The 26701-nt window shown below is 39.8% G+C and overlaps 1 protein-coding gene across 45 annotated transcripts in view; it reads right to left on the bottom strand.

The window, feature by feature from the left end:
• LOC116039915 (receptor-type tyrosine-protein phosphatase delta) overlaps positions 1-26701 on the bottom strand; it is a 362263-nt gene that overhangs the window by 47244 nt on the left and 288318 nt on the right. For 24 of the 45 annotated variants that reach the window (XM_031285065.2, XM_031285107.2, XM_035994140.1 and 21 more), the window contains 6 exons: positions 24979-25120; positions 5962-6150; positions 4764-4772; positions 3962-3979; positions 1863-1973; positions 728-739 (listed from right to left, as the gene is read on the bottom strand). In XM_031285065.2, the coding sequence (XP_031140925.1) occupies positions 728-739; positions 1863-1973; positions 3962-3979; positions 4764-4772; positions 5962-6150; positions 24979-25120 (481 nt within the window). The remainder of the gene's footprint in view (positions 1-727; positions 740-1862; positions 1974-3961; positions 3980-4763; positions 4773-5961; positions 6151-24978; positions 25121-26701) is intronic. The other 21 variants (XM_031285109.2, XM_031285104.2, XM_031285105.2 and 18 more) reach the window with 5 other exon arrangements.

Raw genomic sequence — 26701 nt, 5'->3', positions numbered from 1 at the left:
TTAGTGTTTTAAAAATAGCTATTTTGAGCTACAGCACTCCCATTCAAAAGGCCATTTGACCAAAAAACGAAAACACGGTAAATCTTAAAAGTGGCGATTCCGTCCTAAATATGCTTTTAAACGAAAGTTTGACTCGGGTACATTCACAAAAAGACCCCAGGTTGCATTTTGGCAAGAGTTACGCTTTAAAATGCTCTATGGAGAGAGAGAGAGAGAGATTCAGTGCTGGAGCAGCGTTGCATCTGTGCAGAACAGCAGTTTTAGTTCCAGGAGCCAATAGAAATTATAGATGTTGTGTGTCATATTACTTTTATTTTCTAAACAGAATTTATTTTATTAATAACATTTTATTTGTTTTTTATTTTCTAATCTCATTGACCAGCTGTGTTGTTAGTCATCAGAGAAACCAAGCAGGAACACTGACGGGAAAGGGGATGACTAGCTCAAGCGTTAAGAGGGGACCATGCAAATAGACCCTCACACAGATGCAAATATCGTCCCTACCACCCCACCTCAAAGATGCAAACATGCACCACCTGTTAGACAGGCAAGCACTCTGACAAGGACCAGGGGCATTCTCAATGGGCACATGAACATTGAATGAGCGACAAAGATAAAAAATGATATCAATAGAAGAAAAAAAAAGAGAGAACAAATACTTTGTTGTGGCAAACAAATAAACTTATTTCTGTTTTGTGTTGTGTTCAAAAAGTAAAAACACACCAACCTTCTCGTAGCTCTGAGGGATGTAGGAAATTTGATGCAGAACAAAATGAAATAAGGAAAGGAGAAAAACAAGGGAAACACAGAGAGTAAAAAGGCCATGTTTTAGGTGTTCAAATGCTACTTAAACAATTCGAAGGACCTTCTGTCTCCAAGGTGCAGGGAGCCCCTTGTATCTCCCTGGCACCCAGATTACAAAGCCAAAGTCTGACCTGTCTGAACTCAAACATTTTGAATAAGAGAAAATTCTGCCAAAGTCAAGTGGTCAGCTTATAATGATAATAAAAATGAATGCATATTGCTTTATTATATATTGTGTATGATGTTACTATTTGCTACACATATATGTATGTATTTATAGAGAATTTAATAAAGACAATACTGGAAGTGTTTTTTTACATAAAAGCAAATGAAGCCTTAAATGCTGCGTGCAAGTACAAGTGAGAAGCAGTAACAGCAGCACAAATTTTGTGACTTTAAAAGAGTGAAAGATCACTGCCTCTATGGGAAAAGGTTATGAAAAGCAAAACACTGCGGCTACTCCACCTGTACTTTTTTGCATTTGCCAAAATCATGAAGCTATAGGCTATATTACTAACCCTGTGTAGCAACAAAACATTGTTTTACAAGCTAATTTTACATATGGAGTAGGATACTAAAATACCCTCTATTTGAATTATTTCATACCTGTTTTAACTCTTGATTTTTTTTTTAAGACATTGTCAGTAAAACTAGGAAGATCAAATATGTCCTTCCAATGTTGATCAATAGGGAGAGAAAAAAGGCCAGAGAGGATCTGTTCACTGCTGGGGAAATAGTTTGGACTGATGGAGGAGGGCCCGGCCACCCTTTACCACCTCCGACAGTCAGGTTTGAAAGGCAATTAGTAGATAAACACAGCAAGCAGTCTAGTCATTGGTGTTAGAATCAGGATTATCAACAGAAAGGACCAGAAACGCACAACAGAGCAGATACTGTAGGTTCAAATCAGTGCAGGTAAGTTAAGTGCAAAAAAAAGAACCAAAACATCAAAAGCAAAGCATACTTACAATGGCCTCACAGGATATGGCCCCAGTAGAGTGGCCCCATAAAGTTAATATTTGAAAGAAGCATGCCAGTGCTGTCAACATGTTTCCTACCTCTGACATATAGATTTGCTGGGGCAGAGTAGCGGGTTCCATCGTTGTTGGTCGCCACACATTCATACTTCCCCTGGTCCGACTCTTCGCTCTGCTCTATCTGGAGGGCTCCTGGTTGGGAATAGCAAACAGGGTAGCGGAGTATGTTTGGTTAAAATGCTGTTGTTCATCCTGAAGTTCACAAGCAAAAAGAAAAGTTGTTTGACCTCAAAAGGGCCAACATCAGCCCCCTTCATTCTAGTTCTGCTTTGTCCTCTCAAGCCTCAGTAGTTGGACAGTTTGAGGAAAGTTGTAATTCAACAATATCCAATAAACTGCATGAATGGAATGCTACGTCTGTGCATCTGTTCCCATAAACTCTATATTTTAAAGTATATCCCCAATCATTATCACAGCCTGATCCACTGGCTGAGGTAAAATGGAGACCCTACTATAGGTCAGTTATAGCTGCAAATAGTAATCATGCAAGACATTGCAATACAAATATATTGTTCCTCTTAACAGGGCTAAAGTAACAACAAGGGAAAATAAAATAACACATTGTCAAACAAATTTAAAATAAAGAACAGAAAAAAACACCTAAGTTATGTTCTGTTTCTGAAACAATTAACTTGTTGATGACTTCTTTAGAGAAAAAAGCCTGATTACTTTTAAGGTTAAAGCATCTAAAAAGACACTCATCCTAGCGCCAATGTCAAAAAAAAAAATCACGTAGAAGAATAGGGGCAAGCCCTTCAATATACAACATTTCACTGGACTGGTCAATATGGGGATGAGTGATACTGCTTCAGGGAAACATGGATCAAACAAAAAAAGGTTTACAGTATAAGAAAGCAGCATAACAAGGGAGGACAATTGAAAGAAAGAAATTTAGGTATGAATTTTAGCATATTCAATCACAGATCGAGTGTAACATTCATCTAACTAAATAATTTGGGACTTCATCTAGGTGAAGTTATCTTCAAAAAATGCAGCCCATACAAAAAATGTGAAAAAATGCTGCTCATATATGTGGATTTTTTTTAATTGAAGTATTATGTAAGGCAAAACCAACACATAACCCTCTATAACAAAAGTTTTGACATGCAAATCTTGGCAAGAAATGTATGTCGGCACAACTTACAACCTTCTGACAACCCTTAGCTGAAAAATAAAATGCAATTGTATTAGAAGACAAAATTCAAAATATCGACCTGAGCCGACAAGAAAGTAACCAACCACTGCTTTAGCTTGTGAAAGCTACAAAAGACACCCATAAAAATCCACCAATGGGATCAGCAGTGTGGTGTCACATGACCCAGGGAAAAATGGCTTTATGCATCAACAACTCTCCAGCTTCATCACACATGGCAAAAATGAGCCAATCAGGTCCTCGCCAGACTCTACTGTTTGCCTTCCTCAAACCCTGAAGAAAAAAAGTCAAAAAGTAAAATAGTCTCCAAACCCAAGAAAAGTAAGAAAAATAGGTGAAAGAGAAAAAAAAGCACCGTAGAAACTTTATCAAAAAAGTGGTTGTTTGGGCTTTTTTGTAGAGGTACAGGAGAGGAAAGCAAATAGAAGAAATGGAAAAAAATAGTTTGCAAAGATAGAAAGAATTCTTTGGGAGAAAAAAGCAGAGGAGAGGCAATGTTGTCTTCAGCATGCCTGCGTGATTCCACAGCATCTGTGCATATTTTTTTAGTGCTGAACAAGAACAGCTAAGGGGAAAAAAATGCTTGGTTGTTTTAGTTGGACAAAAAGAGGGACACATGATTCGCTATGGCCAAAAAGAAAACAAAAGTGAACGGAAAAAATATAGTTTAAAAAATAATTGTCATTGGATATGCTTATTTGAGCCAGGGCAAGCATATCACAACTGAGCTAAACAGGCTCTTGAAACCAGAATACAAAGGAGTAAATAAAGCATAGACAAAGAAAAATGGAATACAAATTTAGTCAACGAAACAGGACAAATAAGAAGGAAGGTCCATATGAACGTAATGGGATTTGGTCTTGGTAAACAGGACAGAAATGGAGGTGATTCAAGTGAATGGATGGGTTGACAGCAAGAATGAATTTGTATTATTTTCATTCTGTGAACGTCAGTTCAGCACTCTTACCTCTTATTGGTGTACCACCTGGGTGGATAATATGAATGCAAATAAGATTAGAAAGAAGAAGCATTAGTACGAGTAGATAGAGGCTGGGGGCTTTGGAAGAAGAATCAAATTAGATTTAACAGGGCACGTAAATAAAGGTACTAGAGGAAAGAGAAAGGGGAGAGAGAGAGAGAGAGAGAGAGAGAGAGAGAGAGAGGGAGAATACGAATTGTTCTGTACTCTACTGGCAAAGAAAGACAGGATTCATCATAAAAAAATCATAGTTCAGAGAGAAGAACTTGTACATTGATGTACCACGGGGAGGTGCCATTTTGGAAGTGGCAATAGCTTCTGAAGATCATCTACTGAAGGGAAAGACTTTGAGGACTTTGTGTATGAGATTGAGAGCAGACATAGTGTATCTAAACAACCTGAGATCCCTTTGTTTCACCTGAACTAAGCAGAGCTGGTCAACTCTCTAAAATTCTTAAAATGTCCATACCTACTGTGCTGGTGTTAAAACGATAAGTGAGTAAGTGGTGGGTCAGTGAGTAACAAACATGTGAGGACAGATCATTACCCAGGTCAGTATATGACAATACTAAGCTAAGGTTTGGTAGTTATAATCTCCAGATAAAGGTGATACTATAGCTGGCAGTGGTGGGACACTTGAACACCGTGGGGTGAGGGAAGAGTGTATGTGCCTCTAGTAGTAGCCCTGAACCTAAACTCTGTTAGTAAAATGCATGCCATGCATTTTAATAGTTGTTGGAAACATGGAAATTAGTGGGGGGTGATGTGTGCTTTAGAGCTAAGCACTTACCAAAGGATTCTGTAGATTTAAAAATATAGAGAGAAGAAAGACAGCATAAGAATGTGATTATATTCTTTAAGTAAGTTTAGTTAACAGAGGTTTCGTTAATGCTTTATCAACTCTATGTGAATCAAAGTCGCACATTAGAAATAAGGGTTAAATCTATACAGTTCTGTTAAAAACATGTCAGCAAGGAAGTAAGGTTAACAAGACGGTTTAACAAAGGACAGCTGTGAACTCTGTGAAGACAGGTGGTCAAACATACAAGACTTAAAATTTACAAGTAGTTGTGCTAATGTGTTGCCTTTAGCTGGCACATAAAGCTGCAAGCTATTATTTATGTAAACCTTTTAGAAAATAGCATAATCTTTTTCTATTGAGATATTGAAATCAAACTGGAGATTTTCAGGCGAATGGGTATATTGGGGTTATGTCACAGGCAAATAAAAACAAAGTTGGCATCTACACATTAAAGCAGGGGCTGTAAATTCAAAGAATCAAGGGGGGAGGGAAAAGCCTTGTGAAGTTTTTACGCACTACTGTGGCTGATTAGTGTCCAGAAATAGATGCTTTTTTCTTTAACCTAAAGAAAGTTCTTATGCAAAGCAAATATTTATTCAGAGGAGGTTTAAGGATACCTCTTTTAAAAAATAAAATTTCAACAAATGCACAAGGACGATGATTAATTTGCTTTTCTGCACGTTTTCCTATTTAAAATCATGTGCACTCCTTAGCAGATTCTGAATGAAGCCGAATGTTGAATATTAATTGATCAAAAAAGAAAATGGCATAACAAATGAAGAGAATGGATCCAAAAAATACTGCACCAATGCAGTGAAAAGGAAATCAACACAAAACAGCAAAATAATTAATTGTAAAAAGTCACAGCAGTGAGCAATGAGGGCAGAAGTTAGGGCAGAAGCCAGCAAACACAGAGGGGGAACAATCCCAATAGCCCATGACAACACTGGAAGACAAAGGGAGACACACATACAGACAGCACACACCGGGGCGTACAGAGAGTAGAGGACAGGAAGTAGTAGAAACAATGCCATTACCTACAAAATTAAAAGCCAAATGAGAAGTTAAATTATGGGAGGAAGAAGAGGATGAAAGAGCAGAGGAGACAGCGCAGACAACAGGGGGAGCAGATTAGATTCTCAAGACTCCCTTATTTGTAATTAAGTTTTCAGCAGAGGAAACCTACCTGATCTGAGCTGTTTAATGCGTCCATTGTTGTTGGTGGTGTTGACAGGGAGGAAGTCTTTAAACCAGGAGATGTCTGGGTCGGGGTTGCCGCTGGCGGCACAGAGCATGGTGGCAGTGCGTGTTCGCTCAACCACTTTCAACTGTGGGCCCATGTCTATGGTGGGAAAACCAGGGGGCAGCTGGTCCTCTGGAAGAAGATGAGAGACATTGTAGCAGAGGTCAGATTCACATCGTCAGTGGTCCTCCTTAAACCCTGTGCAGAGCTAATGAGGAGGGAGAGCCAGTGGAAATTATAGTCATAAGACTGCACAGCAATAGCATGAGAATATCTATCTATCTACAGTCTTTGGTCAAATGTTATATTTTTTGTAACAATACTGAGTCTATAAAGCAATTATTTCTAAAGCCATGGCATCTACCCATAGTTCATATTGACAAGGACACAAAATGAACAAAAAATGAAAATGGACAACAGCACAGTTCAGGCATATCAAATGATTTAAAATGGTAGTTTAGGAGTATTTGGGCAAATAGACACATTTGCTTTCTTGCTCTAGATGAGAAGATAGATGACAATTATGTCTGTTGGTTAACTATAAAGCTACAGCTAGGAGTCACCTAAAACGTATTTCTTTGAAGTTCTTTGATGATGGCAGGTGTCTTTGCTGTGTTGAAAAAGCTGTCTTGTTCCTGCCGGCGTCTCAACTTACCGGCTGAACAAGGGCGGGCTACATCTTGCTGCCGTTTGAGATATGAGAGAAGATAACTCACATTGCTCTTTGCTCCAAAACATGTTCTTTTAGCAAAACAAATAAAATCAAAGCCTGGAGCAGCTTTGTCTGAAGCTCACGGCTCTGAACAGGAAGTATTTTCTGCTTGCAGCAAGTGAGGATCTTTGAGAGGGCGCAGAGTGAAAATTTCCATACACCATGAGCTCACTGTATGCCTCCCCACAAAGTTAGCCAAGTGGAAATCTGCAAAACAAGACCTGCTATTCTGAATGCCAATGAGGTTTATGTGCACCTTTTAAGTTTCCCTTTCCCTGCTGTGATATGGCTAATTAGTGTCTTCCTCTGCTCTCGTAAAACGGCACCTTTTTGGAAATACATTATTCATTAAATTTTCATGAGGAGACATCAGTCTGGAAACAGCTTTGAGATGCCGTAGCCTGCACACAGCCAAACGACAATCATGGCCACCTTCCAACAATGCTTTTGGGTATCTGGCATGAGAAGCCACCTCAACGGATAAATCTTCTCAGAAATAGACTGTATTACAAATGAGTGTTCAGACTGAACTGCAAAACTTTCCATTGCAACTCTTTGTCCCTGCCTGAACTGACATGTGTTTTGACAGTGATGTGACGTTTTAAAATGGCCAGTCACAAATCAGCATTCTCTTTAGTCTTCTCAAACTGCATTTATGAATTCCTATCCTATATAATGCATACTTTCAACACAACGCCTTGGCAGTAGTGCACTGTTAGTTATACTGGGCATCTTGGCCCATGTATCCTTATATGGTTTATCACTGTAAGTCCTTGACATGGTGTGCAATATATATACATTATCCTTTTCCCTTTCAGTATCCATTAAGGTAATGAGAGAGCCCCGGCTTACTCTTGTTAAAAGTTTGTAGGTGTCTGCCACTGTTTGCTTGTTGTTGACACAAAATTGATGTGCTGCTCATTAAAACAATAACCACTCAATTCACCTCAGTCACACAGTGGCCATATTTAGTTAACATCATTGTTAAAGCAGAAAGTTAAGCTGGAGGACAGAATCAATTTGAAGATTAAACATTAAGAAATTCCCAGAATGTCCCATTTTTCTTGTAAACGTGTTGTTTTTGCCGCTGTTCATATCTGCTTTGCGGTCATTAACTGTGATTGTATGGTTATGGATGGTGTATTCTGTTAATGTTAGGTGTTAATGTGATAGGCTCCCAGCGTTCTGTTAGCTACAGTATAAGCTCTATTTCTGATTTACAATGACATCACCACAGTAAAAAAAAAAAAAAACTGCACTAAATGATGTACTGTGATCATTGTTCACATAAGAAGGAATTCATATTCTCGTGTTCTTTTTTGCTATTCACACATAGATTTAAAGAATGCTCAGATATTCACACATACCCTATGTCAAATTTAGTGACACCGTGCATTCTCCAGAAGAAACACACAAGCAAGAAGATTTGTCATAACACTATCTGTTCCAAAAGCACCGCGTTAACAACTATCAAGGAATGAGGGAATAGTCTAATCTGAAAAGAAACTACACTTTCAAAGGTGCTCATTCAAATGGAGAAAGACGGGGAGGAGGGGGAAAGGAATGAATTCTACAAGGTAGCTCCTGTCCAAGCTCCCTTCAGCCTGTTCAAGGTTGAACAGACAATTAGTCGATTCTACGGCGAGTCAAAAGTATACCTGATCAAACACAATAGTCAGAAGCAAGCCTAGGACCATGGATGCATGTTGGATATAGTAATTGAATGTGACAATCCATACAAACCAAAAAGCAACTCCTGTGAAATTACAATGTATTCTAAAACAAAGTGCTTAAGAGATCATACTTGAGCTGTCCTTTAAGAAGTGAGGATTGTTATGCTGCAGTATGCAATGTCCCTGGTTATTCAGCTCTAAGGAGAAAAGGGTGACAACACTCATTTTAATTAATAAAATAATTTAATTATAAACAGTGTAGCCGATGTCAACATGATAGCTTTTCAAAATCAGGATCCTGTAACAACAGTAAAACCATAGTATTTCTGTCTGATTTACAGTACTGATTAACAACAGTGTGGCTCACTGAAATTGTGAAAACATAAAAATGAGGCTGGGTCAAGTGTACAAAGGACACTTTCACCAAACCCATCTTCGCTGTCCTATAGAATGCATGTGTTACATGATGCTAGCCCGTAACTCCAGTGCAGGCAGCTGATATGACTCCAGGCAGCACATTTAAAATTAATGATCTGTTACGAAGGTTTCTGGCCTTTTGAATGCATTCTTGCTCAGCCCAGAAATGTATTTTACAGCTGCTTTGTGCACTCATGCTCATCTAGAATGGCCACAATGTCATGACATCAACCGTGAGGTATTTCGAAACATTTCTTGTGTAGGATTTGGAGTTAAGATAAAAAAAAGAGAATAATAAACATGAGTACCTTGATGTTTTCGAGCTCCTTGCAACTCTCGGCTATACCCTCATTTACTTCCCAAAGAGAATTAGCATTGTGATAATAAATAAGAGGGAAATTTAACACATTTGCTAGCTTGTGCTGTGATTAACAACTCACGTCAACAGAGCTGCTGCAGCATTTCCCTTACAAGGCAAAGAGACCAAAATTAAATCAGATTAATCACAATGTAATTTGAGCCACACCCGGTGTGTCGTACGTTTTTGGAGAAGTTGGGTTATTGACAATGTGTTCAAAGTAAATAATGAAATAATTAATCAACCAGGGGCCAAGCGGCTAGTAGTTTTTCCCCATGTGCTATGTTTGCAGTTCCGCTAACCATCAAGAGGTTGGTTTTCGACTTGTGGTTACATAAATTATCAGCGAGGAGCTACTTCATTACCCCTTTAGGAACTCTGAGCTGCATCCTGATAGGAGTGGAAATTGGACAAGTTTGATTTGCTTGTAGTGCACTTGTTTTTGAATGTGTGTTTTGGGGATAATATACTATATGCTGTGTGACTTGAACACACAGCCCCAAGCTACCCTGCACAATGTATGAAAGTCAAAGCTGAGAGGTGAAAAAAAAAAACAGAAAAAAGGGTTTTTACAGGCTTTTTCTGCTTCCTTATTCTACCTCGGTGAGAGCTGCAATCTCAAGGACAGCCTAAGACAAGGGCAGTTTCTGCTTTACAGACCCATACTGTATATTCAACAATGGATCTACACACTAAATGAGATGGAAGGGAGAGAAATGCTGAAGTCACCTTCTAAAGAAGTGCTGAGCACTGGTGCTTGATATAAAAAGACTCCCAATGACAATTTGCACACATTAGCCACTGCCAGGCTATCGGGCCATGTGAGTGTGAGGTGCCAAGCATGGGAAGAGTATAAAAAGGACATTGGCTCAAAAAGTACCTCAGTGAGCAGATTTCTGCTGAAGACATAAGGCCACTGGACATAAACTCAACCCATTAGCAGATTATATCTATTGATCACTCATACAAAATATGAGCATAAGTGAAATCACATTTTCCTTGTGTGAAATCAGTGGACCATTTCAGTTTCTGAAATGTCGCTTGAGTGCAGCATAAAGTCAGCACAATTTGTTGTCATATACTGCAGTCGTTACCAATAAACACACACACTCACACCCTCTGTTCAAAGTCTTACCTGCTGTGGTGTAATGGCTTAAGTGACAAACTCAAGTAATTTCCTCCTTGTTTAGACTCTAATTAAATAAGCCTAATTGAGTCAACAGATAAATGCACCATTCAAAACGTGCTCTGTTACTGTTTACGTGTTTGCTCAGTTATTGCTACAGCGAGGCCCTAGTGTATATGTGCAGTCTGAGGTGATGTTTATAAGGTATTACAGGGCTAATGAAGTTACATCTATGGAGTGGAATTCATTAAAGAAAGACCCTAAAACTAGGGCCAGGATTTCTGCTTGAGTTTGGTATCTGCTCAGATGTTGACAGCTGTGGGACAATGTGTCTCCAGAAAACCAAATTAAAAGCATGTTCCTCTCTTCTGCATAGCACCTACAGTACAGTATACCTACCACTGTGTACAGTGGTGGCAGTCTTTTCCTTTGGTGAATGATAGACTGTACACAGAGCACAGGTTACGAAGCAATTACACAGTGAGTTGGTGTTGCCAGATATTGGTAGTCTGCCAATATTGCATGTGCTTCAGCTCGTAGATCTACAGCTTTAAGTGGAGTAGGTTTGACATTGTATCTGTAATGATGATTGGCATGCAAATAGTGAGTTATAATGTCAAAATGCAATGCAACATTCGTCATTGTGTATAAACACAAAAGCAAATCAAATGTTGAGAAAACTGCGTGTAAATCTGATCCTTAAGTCTTATTAAGTGAGATGTGTTATATGTCACTGAAATCACATTTGGCTCTAAAATGACCAAATACGTACAAAGGAATCTGAGAAGAAAATAAGCCTTTGTTGCACAGGACTTTCCAAGTGAAGCCATAAAAACATAAACCTTTCCGGTCACATTTTGGCTTTAGTTTTGTGGTTGCTGCACAAGGATTGGATTCGGTCCGACCATTTTCTTCCCAAGCGGAACACAACTTTTAACCCAGCGGTTGAGGTTATTCTTCAGGAAAAATCCCTGCAGGCCATAATAAGATATATTTGTTGGACGTATTTGAGTGGATACAATCTCCTCAAAGAGGCTGTCACAGGTGACTTGTTGTGGCAGCATTGTTGAGAAGAGTGTGTGTCAAGACACATTGTTGTTTGGGGATCCCTCCTCGCCAAAGATGATGGATTATGAAAGTGTGGGAATTTAGTGCAGGTGTCTTAAGTATCACACTCGTACATTTTACACTTGATTTTCCTTTGCCCTATTGATTATCGTTGCCCAGTTTAGGACTCCATCTCATTCTTGCTACCCCTCCCCAGATAAGATTTCAGCCAGAACAAAAAGACGAGCCACAAAACATTACCCATGGAGTGTGACAGCAGCAGTGCTTATGTTTCTCGGCAGCCTGAGCCAAAGTAATTTTTTCCCACCACACCATAGCATATCATTTGAAGTTGAGGGACACTGATTAAAGCTCTTTCCACGCTCAAAAATCCAAAAGAATTGTGAGAAAGAAGATAGGAGATTGTAGCAGGGTTAGGTTGCTACTCATGTTAGTCATACAGCACAATGCTTACAATGACATTATTTGGAATTGGCTTGTTTCATGACTTGCTAATCCATGAGCTGACCTAGGTTGAGTTAGGACTTGTTTTATAAACTAGTAAAAGGTAATTAATGAAGAAAATAATTTCATGCACACAATTAAAGATAATAAGGATGAAAGACTTGTAGAAGTACAGTAACATCATTGTTAATAAAATCGTGACACGCACATACATAAATGTCCTTTAACCAAGAGTCTTAGAGCATTTTATTCAAAATAAGGTTATTGATTTGGAACACATTAACAGGGCAAAATTGTCCATTATAATTTGTTTACAGTTCTCTAAAATATTGTTGAAAGCCTAGTTAATACATCCGTTTAGAGACGACCTGAATCTTCTTCAACAAAATGTTCTGTTCGGCTCCTGTTCAACTGACGTATTCATTTTTTTTTTTTTTCTTTGGCATGGGAGAGGGGACTGTTAATTATGCTTTTGTTTTCACACAAACAAAATTACTCAACCAAACGTAAGAGCTCTTGATTAACAAAGGCAGACAGCAATTCCATTTTGTGCCAATTCTATGACAGCATCTGTTCCATTTTTCTCCTTCGCTCTCTCTAATGTTAACCACTTTCACCCACACAGTTGTTGATTTCCTTGCTCTACTTACAAGGTACACTTAACTCTGTGGTAAAACGGTGTACTTTTACTATCTAGCACCTAATGATTGACAGAGTCTAACTCTGAGCCCACCCTTTGCTTTATCAGCTACCTGCAGCTTGGTTAAACTATCTCAAAGTTGGACTCAGACAGTGTTGCTTTCCTCAACACTCCATCCATCATTCTGCCCATAAACTTTAGCAGAGGTGAAACTTGTGCCCACATCAATTTCTGACCATGGAACCATGGGACTAGGGCATCCTGATGCTTTATATAAGCTTGTAGTTTTTTAGTTCCTATTTTTACTGAAAAAACACACGGACATTTCATTATATTAATGTAATGTACTTCTAGTAAAGATATAATATTTTTTCTAATCTTAACTTAGTTTGTACGTATGCTACTGCTTTACACAGGACAGTAAAGCAGTTAAACAGCCACAGTACGTAGACCTAGACCTGGATTAGATATAACCCTTTTTGTTAATGCGTATTGAACACATGCCAGGACATTGTTGTCAGCATATGGCCGTTTTAGCACTGCCTCGGGTAGAATACTTGGAATAGTTACAGTAAGGTACAAGTGAAAGTGAGGACACTTAACAGTAAGGGTGTAAACCATCATTCGTGAGTGGCGGATATAGCCATTCATTTAAAGGGCAACAAGTCAGACAAGCATTCGGAGTATAAAATGAATGTGCATCATTGCTGAGCAAAAAGAAGAAATGACGGATTGAGTTGTCTGAATTATCCCTAATTGCCCTCAGAGAGTCCAAAGCCTGTATTTATTTCATTGATACATCCCAGTGCTGTTTGGCACATATGTTGTCCAGTCTAAATAAGATTAGGTTTTCCCCTCGAGCTTCATTTGAGCCAGATTTCCCAAATAAGCCTCCTGGCACCTGCACTGGGTAGATATTGCTTAAGTAATCCAATAATGGACAACAAAATACTCAGCACTTCCATCTAATAAGGCACATACTAGTTGTTTTTTAAGAGTTTATAGGCTAGTGAACCCCGAGTCAACCTTCAAATTGTTTTAAAACATGGCGTGTATCTTGATTGATGTGGTTTTTTATTATTGTCCAGACTGGAAAAGACTCTAGAGGAGCTAAAATGTGAGAGCACACCCCAATTATATGTTGGGGGCCATGGTTCTTTATGTTCTAAAGCCTTAGACAAACTGATATGAGAAAATGTTAAATGGCAAGTCATGACTTTCATGAGTTTAGGTTTACAAATGCATTTGTGCAGGACTCGCAGGTCAGAACTAATCCTGTTGTATCAAGCGGAGTGCTGGAGAGTTAACTTTTGCTATGTAAGCCCATGATCCGTTTATCTTGACTTAGGATACAAATATATATTTCATTCTTCATAATAACACTGATGCAGTGGGTAACTTAGAGGATTCTGTCAGCGGCGGTCCCTTAAGTTTATGTGTATCTGTATGTGTGTGTGTATCAAGGCCCTGTTCTCACAGAGAGAAGTCAATCATTTTTAAACCGTCTTATAGAAATGGGGGAGGGTGATTTTAGGGTCGTTGTGTACAGTAGTTTACCTGTTAAATTCAAATGACTACTACATGGTCTACACTCAGAAAACTAGAACAGCAGTAGCATGTTCAATGTGCAAATGCGCCCCAGTATACTGCCTTTTGTGCAGTGAAAAATTGGGTTTTTCAGTACAACACAAATGAGCAGTAAAAGTACAGCTTGGCTGAGGTAAAATTAGTTAATTAGTTGATTCTACAGGTATAGTGCACGCTAATGAATATTACTGTGAATGGGCCACAGTTGGCTCAAACAGCTAATTCCAAATTACAATAATAGAGTTTTAGGAGGAGCAAGCCCACTCCAACACAAAGTGGCATTAAGTCTCACTCGCTTGCTACCTCTAAAAGTAGTTCAGTAATTTGCTGAACAAATACGGTCTCTTTGAGAAAACCGCTAATACCCGAGGGCAGACAACAAGGGACCAGCTAGTATCCACTAAAATTTTATTTTACCCTTGTTGCCTGAAGGAGCAAAATAGGAATGGATTGTGAAATACTATCCAGTGTGTTCATTCTCCTGTGAACGAAATATAGGAGGAGGAAGGTGAAGGCACAGAAAGCTCTCGTAACCGGAGGTTCATGGCACTCTGTCTCGGTGAAAAATAGCATTGTCTCCCCTTTTGCCCCGCACTGATTGTTTCTTCCATAAATCCCCTTTGAGATTTTATAATTAATGAAATGCTGCTTATTTGTCATTAAAAACACTCGCCTAATGCCTGAGATTATGAGGAACCCATTGTAGAGTCAATCTATTAATCACCAGGCCTTTTTTCCCCCAGAAAACCCTTCACAGATGAACAATTCGAGCCGTTCCTCATTCTGAATGACATTGGAGAACTAGTTGTAAAACTCTTAAGTCGACATTCTGGTGTATGATGGTAAATCATTTCATTTAAACATTTAAAAATCTCTTCCCACTTATAGGAAAACAAGGACATTTAATGTGTGGATCACACAATACTTTTATGAGAAATAAGCACTTTTTACCATTAATTTCCCACCATGAAAGACACAATGCACATCTGAGTGTGGAGTAGCCATACTGTTGACAATCCTGGGATGCTTTTGAGATAGATTTTTTAAGTGTTCACTACACCCTTTAGTACTTTTGTTTTAGGAGCTCAGTTGTTGGTATTTTGGTTAGATTTTGGGTAGATTTTGAGAAACACGATCCAGGTCAGAAATTCTCTGAGTTATGCTTCAAAATTACCCCACCTAGTTTTCCTCCAAGCCTGCCGTCCCCCATAGACATTTTTTACGGCCATCGCTGCTGGGGCAGATTGGATCAGCCAAGCAAAGGGCATGCAACAGAGATGTACGCCACTTCTGGCAAGGCGCCCCAACTCTCCCTAGACCCCGTGTCATTCATAAACATGACGGATTAGCTGTGATATTCCTCCATTTACAACATAAGCGAAGGGAGTTGGAGGAAGGGAATGAAAGCAGAGAGTGAGTGTTAGTGTCGGATGCCCCTTAGGGCTAGTGCTAAAATGGATGGGTAAAGAGGGAGATGAAAAGGAGAGATGAAGCAGGAAGGGCGGAGAGGGGGGCGTTCTGTACAGGCCTGGCTGGGCAAGCAGCAAGGCAGGCAGGAAGCCAGGCACAAAGCTCCATTTACGCTCACACACACACTCTTCTAGCTTTACAGACTACACGTCAGCTCAGCCAGATGTACTGTTACGGGTAAAGATCACCTAGGGGCAAGGTGCACAGGGAGAAAGAGAGATTTCAAAACCTTTTCTACCTACAATCATGTATTTATCCCACACTGCCTTTGTCTTTGAATTTGCTGACTTCATCTGCCACGATCCAGTCGTGGCTCATCTGAGACATTAAAAGATGCTTGATGTTAAAGACTCTCCCTCAATCTGTCTTTGTCTGTCTCCCACCTTCTTTGCCTTCTGTCTCTCTCCCGCCCTCTTCAGGATTTCACTTTGCATATTCCATTTGCTGGTTGTTACCTTGAGCAATGATTCCATTTACTTCAGAAAACAGTGCCCCATTTATTCGGGGGGGGGGGGGGAACTTCTGCTCTTGTCATCTTATCTGTAATCAGCATTTTTTTCTTTTATTAGTAGTAACATTCAAAGGAGGAGGGAGCCAACTATTTGACAATGCTTTGAGCTATTCGCCAAACACAATGTTAACATGGATGTTGCTTATTTTCTCTCAACTCCATGAAACACACCTTAGGAAGCCTCTTCTTCTTCTAGCTTTTTGTTTACAGTCCATCAACCCTCATTTGATCCTCTTGAGTGCAATAAACATTCACAAATAAAGAGGACGTGGCAGGGAATACATAAACACCCCCCCCACCACCACCACCACCACACTGCATTCTCCTTAGAGACACCCCTGTCACTTGGAAGCATATACTGCCAGGCATCTGTTCGGTTTTTATGTTTCAGGCTTATTCATTGTATATTCACCCTCTTATCGCCCACTTGGGATGACTATATAATGCTTGATGTGTCAAAGTTATATGTTTGTGTATCAACATTTATCATAAAATAAAATTTAACTATTAAGGTTGATTTATTTGTTTTGTCTTTTCAGGAGAAGCTGATAAAGGCCAATGCCAGAAGCTGGAGCCAGCAGGGCCTCAAGAAAGTATCAGCAACTAGGTGAGTCCTCCGACCGCGCAGGAAAAAAAGACAGAAGGCAAAACTGTGAGACACTGAGTTGCTTCATTAACCTTCATGTACTATACATTCAGAAGCAGGTGGGTCAGTTTGATCAAACAGGCGTTTCTAATACTTTGGCTTGGATTGTCACATGGCATATCATTTGTCTATTAACAGAAATCTGTGTATGTAAAGAAAAGAAAACTGTATGTGACTGTTCATGTGTGTATGTGGAGGTGTTTATTACTTCACCAGCAAGAAAGCATCCCATCAGCTGTCAGAATGCTCCCACAAAATCCTCTGAGCCTTAATCACTTTTAGCATTTTGTGCATGACAGTGCCACATATCTTTATGGGTCACGGTCGGGGACTTTGAACATGGTATCATCAGACTCAGACGAGTATTCTAGGAGACTTGAAGCATAAAAGTCAGAGCAAACTGACTTCACACAAGTTCCCTTCCTCCTGAAAAAGAAAAAAACCTAGCACTAGCCATTTCAATAATTGATATAGCTAAAAGTTTGCTACAGGAAAAGGGTGTATAGAGATTATTCATGCTTGCTGACATCGTGCAGAGAGGTACCTCTTGGCTCGCAAAAAGCCCTAATGGAAAACGGGGTTATATCAGGCTTTTCAAATGTATCAAACGGGCGTTTTTCCCCCAAAGTGACTGTGGGAGACGATGGGCATCACAGAAGACAGTGGGTAGCATTGTTTTATTATGGAACTTACTATATTAGGTCCACATGTGATTTGAGATTTGAAAGCTGGGTTTAACGCTGATTAAACTTGCGATGAGAACTTGTAGGTTTTTTCCCCTCTTTCTTTTCATGCAGCCAGAGCACTCATCTCTGCTGCACTGAGTGTAATAATGTATAGACAACTAATTACACCAAAAAATGAATTCTTGCCGCATCACTTTTTCTCACTCCAAAGTTGTTTTGGTTTTGATTAGCGAGCAGCCTTAGACAGCTTGAAAAGTTTCTCAAGATCATTATCTGCATTAAGGATGACCTTGTAGTACCCAATTAATAGCGTAGAAAATAACTCTTGAGTGCAGCTAAGATCAAAGCTACTAACATTAGCACCCATCGACTACCTGGCTCAGACTTACACACTCCTCATTTTATGACCTTGTGTCCCTATGGAATATGTTCTGCTATATAGTGCATACTGTAGTGCATATATGTAATGTGTAACAAATTCAGGTAGTAGTTTATCAAGCTAAAATAAGATAACCAATATGAATAAAATGTCTGATGTTATGACTGGCATAAATATATATTTTAAGAGGATGTAGCAAATGTTAGCATGCTACCATGCTGAACTAAACTGGCATTGTCACTGTGAGTGTGCGAGCATACTGATAGCATTTAGCTGAATGTGCAAATACAGCCTTGCAAAACAGTTTGAGTGGCTGTAGAGACTTTAACATATGCAGCAATGTATTTATCAAAGATTTTAATTAGCAAAGAAATATTTTTTCAGGCATCTAACCTTTCTTCCATATTTTGTTAGTTTATTACTAAGTTTGCTTCCACAAGATGTGAGAACCCATTTGCATTTTTAAATCACTCATCACCTAATTACTCTCCCAGTACTGTGAGGTCACTGTGGAGAACAGTGGAATCAAAGGCCAGCGAGGGAAAAAACAGAAAACAAACACATTTCTCATTTGTCTTAATCAATAATTATTAATTCAGGAGGCGTGTTTACTTTTATTAAAACAAATACAGAGCCACAACATGCCGAGAGTTATCTATCATGTTCAGTGTGCAAGTGCCTTAGTGGCTCCAGCGGATGTTTTAGAGTCTAACATCCATTGTGTTGGCAGCAGTTATGCCTTAAATCATCTTGCATACTATACAGATACTGATTGGCTCCCACTATTAACCCCGCAGTGAGATATAAGAGGGTGTGGGGGCTGTTTCTTTTTTTTTTTCAAAGAAAATATCAATTTCTGTGAGGACAGTCAACTCCATCGTTTTAATTACATTAATGAATAACTTGGCATCTTGTGTTTCATTTTTGTGACATATGAGAGAGTGAAGTTGGGAATTGAGGGGAGAGTCGCATTAAATCAGTATTGGCCAAATCCCAAGCAATAACTCTGTCAGTGGATATATTATGAAACATCTAATGGACATGAAGATAATTGATGGTCTGTGAAGTTGTTTGCACTTAGTCACTATTTGTCCCAGCATGCTATGTTAGAGAGAAAAAGCTTGTTGGTTTCTGGGGAAAATTGGCTGCAAATAACAAATGGCTACTGTTTGCATGAAAAACCTGTTAAAACACAAGTAGCTTCTGAAACACCAGGACATAATGACAAGGTAAATTATGTTTAAAAGTCCTTCATACTATAGGAGGATATTAAAGGATAAATTGAATCAATTGTGCGGCATAATGGACCGACCACTTGGGTTTTACAATTCCCTCAGACCTAAAAATGCTTTTTCAGTTTAAAATATCATCGTTTTATATGTAACAAAAAAGTTAAACTCCTACAGTGAGTCAGCATGTTTCCACAGCACCATTTTTGGGGGAAACAATGTATTTGTCCAATATAATTGAACGTTCCATGCGGTGGCCCAGGTCTCGCCATCTGTAGAGCTTGTGCCAGTAAACCAGCGAATTGTATGTTAGCTGTTGGCCCCCTGCATTCATTTTACAATGGTGACTTGCTTGATCCCCACTGCATCCCTTGCTCTGACAGTTTGAGACAGCTGACACAGCATTTATCTTGCTTAGCAATTTGAGCATGCAGACCAACTTATCTTCATCCCTCACTCTGCACTTGTTCGAAAGGAAAGCATTATACATTGAGAAAATGGTGCAACAGATTAAAAATCAATGGTTAGGAATGAGCATTAAGGTACATTTTAAAGTTATTATCAGTTCCTCTTAACAATATTCTGTGTTTTTTGCTATGCAGGCATGTCCACATGGTTTACGTTGACAAGCATCTTATGGATATCTGTAAACTAGGCTTGGAATATAAATTAAGCAGCTTTTGGTGTCTTTTATTAAGTGTGGAGACGATTTTTCTCATGACAATGACAAAGAGCCGAGTGCACACGTTGTCTATGAATAATCACTGATCATGCAGCAGCCCTTTCATTGTATGTGGAAAGATCCGTCTCAGCTACACGGCTTTGACCGTGCCATTGCACCATTCCATACAAATGGAAATGATGCATTCTGTTTTTCCGTCACAGGAGAGCGGCTTCTCATTTTCCGCTCCCACTGTCAAGTTGTGCACAGCTGCATAAGTTTGCGCGCTTATGTGTGGGGCACAGGAAATGGCTGTTGACAGCATAATGGGAGTGTGAGGATGCAATATAAATCCTTAATCATGCCTGAATCATGAACTGCAGCACTCAAATCCACACATCAATTTGCTGGAAGTACTGCTAGCAGAGAGTCCAGGCCCTTGTGAGGTGTTTTGGCTACATTTTCTGGGTATTTCTTTTTTTTTTTTTTTTTTTTTACTTATGGTTTAAAGTGTGAAAGAAATCCAGCTGCACTAATCACATACTGACTGGGAATCGACCTATATGAATTCTTTAGTGCCGATGCCGATACGGATTTTTTTTTTCATCGGCCTTAGCCGATGACCGATACGGGCTGCTGATTTTCTTGAGCCGATACTGCTTTTGCTCCCTCAATTTACATCAGAAAAATGTAAACCCTGCCACACTGGATTTGTTTTTGGAATCTGCTCTGCCATTTCTTTAAAAATAATAAACAAAAACACAGATCAGTGTCACTTCTGCAATCATCTTACATTCATATCACCCAAATTATGTGTTCAATGTGCATCATATGGATGGGTGCACTGCATATGGTTAACTGTGCAAGGTTAAAAGGCTTTCATCAACATAGATGATGCATTGCTTGCTGACATATTATAAGACAGATATAATTAGGTCATCACAAAATGTCCTTTGTCAACACATTTAAATAATTTAAGAAAACAATAAACCTGAAAAGTAACCATTGAAATAAAGTGCTTGATTTGTAATTTAAGACTGCCTCTGCTAGTGGGGGAGGGGCATTGCATGGTCTGCACGTGAACTGCAGCGTCTCCAGCAACACAGAGCTGCCTGTGGACGCCTGTCTGTAAATAATGCCGGGAAAAAACTATCGGCGAATGCAGCAGCCGTGTATCGGCTGATGCCTTACACGTAAAAACGCAAATATCGGCCCGATATATAAATTCGGTCTATCACTAATACTGACGGGTATTCTTGTTAGTCCTTGAGTCCACGTGTGTATGCAAATATCTTATGGAGGCATAATTATAAATGGGATTAAATACAACTTTGCTGAAATCATATTCCAGCCATGACACCCAAAATGTGCTGTTTCTTCATTTCTCAATCTCTTCCTGTCATTCTCAATTACAAAGCAAATCAAGATGACCTTAATTCAAAGACATGAGTCGCATATGAGTCGGGTCATCTCATAGTTAATCAAAATAGAGGGCACAAAAAAAGTGCACTAAGCAAACCCGTAGCTCCTGCCATGGCCTAGCAGATTTGACTCGGAACATCATTACGTTTCAGGGTTCGCCTTTCATGCAAATCGCTTCCCCACGCCTAGAACTTCATTACTAATGGCACTTCCCATCAAATAAAAGGCCCATCCGAATACTAATATCCCCCAGTACTTTGGATTTGTCACCTCGAGTCCCCTCTTCTCATAGCATGGCAATTACAACAATGTGCTTTTCCTTCATGGAATTAGGCCTCACCCCCTGCGGCGAGCTTCCCACAACAGATGCTTTGCAGTTGTTTCCACAGACCATTGAAGCACAAATGAACTAAACAAACAGTCACTTTAAATGTATTAGGCCTGGTGTAGTAGCACTTATCTGTGTTTGCTTATTTATTTATCTCTCCAATCCTGCATCACACACTTGTGTACAAGTTTACTATTTCTCCACAAAAAGGGCCAACAAGGAGAAAAATAACGTTTGCTTGTCATGGTGACAGATCGGACTTTAAAAATGTGCAGTTGCAATTTTCAAACTGCAATTTGTGTCATGTGGAATGATGAGTAGCACACCACCGTGTTTATTGTATTGCACAAAGTAGTTTTTGAAGGAGGGAGATTTTTGGTCTCCTAAATAATATATAATGCCTCCTTTGTGTTACCTCAAGTTACCCCTACAGTGCGATGCCTTCACAGTAAAGTGTGTCAGCTTACTCCCATCGTCCTGAAAGTCACCCTTATGTTGAGTCTTTGAATAATGGAGGGAATCAGTTTGGCTCTATAATGGATGTCTACAACTTGAAGTTATAACTGTTGAAGTGTAAACTCAAATGATATGGCTAGCTAAAGATGATCTTATTATAGTCATGCTTGATATCCGTGTCTGTGGCCAGCACTGGGGCATCATTTCCCTTTTGTTTATATTTGATTTTCATCTTGCTTTCTTTCCTTTGTCTATGATTGCTATCAGTGCTCATAATAATTATTCAGTCTATTATTTATTATTTGCCGTTTAACGGCATCACCACCAGTGTGCCTTCGGCCTAACAATACATTTCCTCTGTAAGACCTACCAGACACTAGATGTCTAGCAACTGTAAGCGCTTAAACTGGGTATAGGTTGACTCCCTGTTATGTCACAGCAAGTGCTGACAGAGGGTAGTGAAATGAACATACACTCTCCTTGAAGATTATTAGGAACACCCTACTAATAGCATGTTTGACCCCCTTTCGCCTTCAGAACTGCCTTAATTCTTCGTGCCATTGATTCAACAAGGTGCTGGAAGCATTCTCTAGAAATGTTGGCCCATATTGATAGGATAGCATCTTGCAGTTGATGGAGATTTGTGGGATGCACATCCAGGGCACGAAGCTCCCGAAGTCCAGTGAACTCATCGTCATGTTCAAGAAACCAATTTGAAATGATTCAAGCTTTGTGACATGGTGCATTATCCTGCTGGAAGTAGCCATCAGAGGATGGATACATGGTGGTCATAAAGGGATGGACATGGTCAGAAACAATGCTTAGGTAGGCTGTGGCATTTAAACGATGCCCAATTGGTACTAAGGGGCCTAAAGTGTGCCAAGAAAACATCCCCCATAACATTACACCACCACCACCAGCCTGCCCAGTGGTAACAAGGCATGACGGATCCATGTTCTCATTCTGTTTAAGCCAAATTCTGACTCTACCATCTGAATGTCTCAACAGAAATCGAGACTCATGAGACCAGGCAACATTTTTCCAGTCTTGAAAGGTCCAATTTTGGTGAGCTTGTGCAAATTGTAGCCTCATTTTCCTATTTTTAGTGGAGATAAGTGGTACCTGGTGGGGTCTTCTGCTGGTGTAGCCCATCCGCCTCAATGTTGTGTGTGTTATGGCTTCACAAATGCTTGGCTGCATACCTCGGTTGTAACGAGTGGTTATTTGAGTCAAAGTTGATCTTCTATCAGCTGGAATTAGTCGGCCCATTCTCCTCTGACCTCTAGCATCAACAAGGCGTTTTCGCCCCCCAGGACTGCAGCATACTGGATGTTTTTCCTTTTTCAGACCATTCTTTGTAAACTCTAGAAATGGTTGTGCATGAAAATCCCAGTACTGAGCAGATTAGAAAATACTCAAACCAGCCCGTCTGGCACCAACAACCATGCCACGCTCAAAGTTGCTTAGATCACCTTTCCCATTCTGACATTAAGTTTGGAGTTCAGGAGATTGTCTAGACCTGGACAACACCCCTAAATGCATTGAAGCAGCTTCCAAGTGATTGGTTGATTAGATAATTGCATTAACGAAAAATTGAACAGGTGTTCCTAATAATCTTCAAGGTGAGTGTATATTATATATAAATAATCATTCACACTGCCATTATTCTGGGTTCATATGCATCCACAGGAGGCATTGTAAGGACAGAAAGCACATCCTTTTTATTTGCACCAAAGACGAGAAAGAAAAAAGCTTTTCTCTGTTTTTCTATTTTTTGGGTCCGTGATAGGCCTCTACTCACCTCCAATACATTGATGGGAAAGGAGAGCGAGCAGAAGAGCAAAATGGAAATAGTAATAAACATGCTAATGCTAGGCCGTGGAGCCGGGAAGAGCAGCTTCTATACCCGCCGTTCAGCTGTGTGTGTGTGTGTGTGTGTGTGTGTGTGTGTGAGAAGGGGAAAAACAGAGATAGAGACCGAGCAGGAGTGAAAGGGAACAGGAAATATGCACAATATTGCAGGTGAGAGCGTGCATACACGCACTCACTATGTGCTCCAGAGTAAACAGGAGAGAGCTGCATGTGAACGTGCCACCTTTCTCTTTCAATCTGCCTCTGGAGACAGTGCAAAGGGCCTTTGTTGGCTCATTGGTGAGATAAGAAGCAGTGGAAGGGGGGGGGGGGGCTTCAGAGACTCGCAGAGCCAGCTTTTTTTCTATAGGATGGAAGCAACCCTCTCAATAGAAACTCATTTGCCATGTTGTGTAATTGTGGTACATAATGGAGCACACCTTATTCAAGCAGCCCAAGGCTTTTTTTCTAAAGCAATTTTCTCCATTCACAGCCAAACAAGTCATGTTTTAGAGAGATATTACTCAACCTTTTGAGCTAAGGGCCACCACATATTTGCCTTTGAATGGAATGTTGTGTGTGATCAAGATAACATTTTGCTCATTGCTTATTATAAAGGAGTCACTGTCAACCAACTTGATATTTGTCATCTGACTTTTATTCTCACTGCTCACTGGAAGTAAACAAAGTGGCTGACCTTTCCCGTCTGGATTGTTACACATGTTTGTGCAGAGGAGTGCTGGCTATTAACAGCCACTGGTCACTGAAAAATCTCTGCATTGTGGCAATTTGCAGCTAGAATGCTAACATAAGCAATATATGATCGTTAATCACATAAGAATACACTGCTTCATTTTCTACACGGCCAAAATAATATCAAAGCTGAAGTGCAGAGATGAAAAATGACTGATTTGAAAAGCATTGCTGAGCTTTTCCATTAAACCACCGCAGGCTAGGAATGGATGGCTATTTGCATAATTTAACTGGCATCTTAATTATTGTGTCAGGCATCTGTATGCAAATGACTTAAGTCACTTAGAAACGGAAACTTACTTGGCTAAATGGCTAATGGACTAAATCTTATCAAGTTAGAATACACAACGTGAGTGAAACCAGAGTCTCTAATTGGGTTTGACTGTGCGGTGCGACAGTAAGAAACAAAGAAAAGAGGACGGGACAGACATAACACAAGTCAATGCAAGCTTACCTGGGTTAGCTGGGAGAAAAAGGGCATGTTAGTGGTGTGTGTGTTTTCTTTCTCTTTTTTTTCTTTTGGGGTTGCTGAGAATGACCTACCACGTAAAACAGTGAGTCTGGTGGTAGCGCTCGTCTCTCCAACACTGTTGGAGGCGACGCATTCATATATGGCTTCATCTCGGGGCGTGCGTAATGGCTGAATTCTTAGCACTGAACCAGAGCCGTCGTCGAACTCTATCACCTGCAGGTGCGAGAGACAGGATATGTTAAAGGAGATTTTATGGTTCACAATGGGCGAGGGACCTTCCGCAGAGAGAAAAAATGACAACAATGTCGAGGACATTTGGCTAACAACACTGATGGTGACACAATGTGCTTCCTATGACATAAACAAAAGCTGCTGCCTACCTTACATTAAGCCCTAGTGATTTGGTGTTCATTTGTGAATATTGTGGTTGTACATACTGTAGATGTACGAAAAGTAACGTCAGGATCTGTGCAGAATTAGAATATGTGTATAGAGAAAATGTAGGTACTGAGCATATTTGATTCCAAAAAAAAATTGGTTGTGGGTATGTTCATTTATTATGTGTTCAGACGTGCTGTCTTTTAAATAAACTAACTATCTACTACTAATTTGTGCAATAATTGGTAAAATAGTCGATCGGCTGACTAACTTTAAGAATGGGAAAAGTTATTGTAGTCAGAATGTTTTGCTGGGATATCGGGTTGTAGAGTGAAATTTAAATCTGAAGGTGTCCCACTCTTAAAGTTAACATTCTATCCCTTGAAAATGCATCACACTGGATTGTGTCAATGGGACAGAAACAAGCACAAACAGTTAAAGGTGGCTTGATAAACGGTTACGGTACCATGAGGTGAAATAGTGGTACATAAGACAGGACCGACTGTATTAGACGAACGACACATAAAATGTGCACAAACAGGTGTTTGTTGTAGCTTATTCAGCTATTTTTTGCATGCTACATGTTGTATACTCACTGGTTTTTAGAAAGCCCTGTGTCATAACTCAATGTCTTTTAGGCATAGAGGTAGATTTCAATACAGATAGGCCTGAGACCTCCGCTTCACACGCTCGCATACAAACGCACACGCACAAACACACACAGAGGCCTACGAACATTTTAAAAGTTCACCATACATCTGTGCATGTGTTAGATTACAATACACTTCAACATTTCATTAGCCAAGCTATGGCGGTGTTTGCATTCAAGCTGACAGCAGGTGATGGTAAAAAAAAACAGCCTCCCTTCTTAGTCAAAGCAGAAGCATTGGAAAGGAAGTTGTGAGATGTCTCAAAGGAAATGGGTTTTTGTTAGAAGATGAGACGGCAGTGTACAATTGAATGGACATGGAATGGCGGCAGCCAGCAAGCTCTGTGAGGCAATGAGAGAATGAAAACTAGCGTGTTAGCATTCAGCATAACGTGCAATGCAAACGCGATGAACTATGATAAGATTAGATTTCTGTGGACATGAGACGCAAAGAAGAGGCGGTAAGAGGTCTCCAAGCTCCGTTAAGCCATTGCTGCTGTGCAGTAGCAAGCAAATATGGCATCTAGAGCGGAGGGGGAAAAAAAGCGACACCATGATAGTCCTGAGGACTGACACAAAAATTAATAGAAATCTTATCAGTGTTCTGCGATGATGTGTTATTTCTCATGGGTACTGAGCCCAAGTGCAGATTAAAGCTGACCAGAAATCAAAGCTTCAGCCAAAATAAGGAGGGTAGGACATGCATTTAGATAAAGATGCCACAAAGCAAAAGGATATTTTCGAAAGTGAAACAGTTACTTCCCCTT

This window comes from Sander lucioperca, chromosome 17, assembly GCF_008315115.2.
Source record: "Sander lucioperca isolate FBNREF2018 chromosome 17, SLUC_FBN_1.2, whole genome shotgun sequence".
Classification (NCBI taxonomy): Eukaryota; Metazoa; Chordata; class Actinopteri; order Perciformes; family Percidae; genus Sander; species Sander lucioperca.
This window is presented reverse-complemented; position numbering and strand designations above follow the sequence as displayed.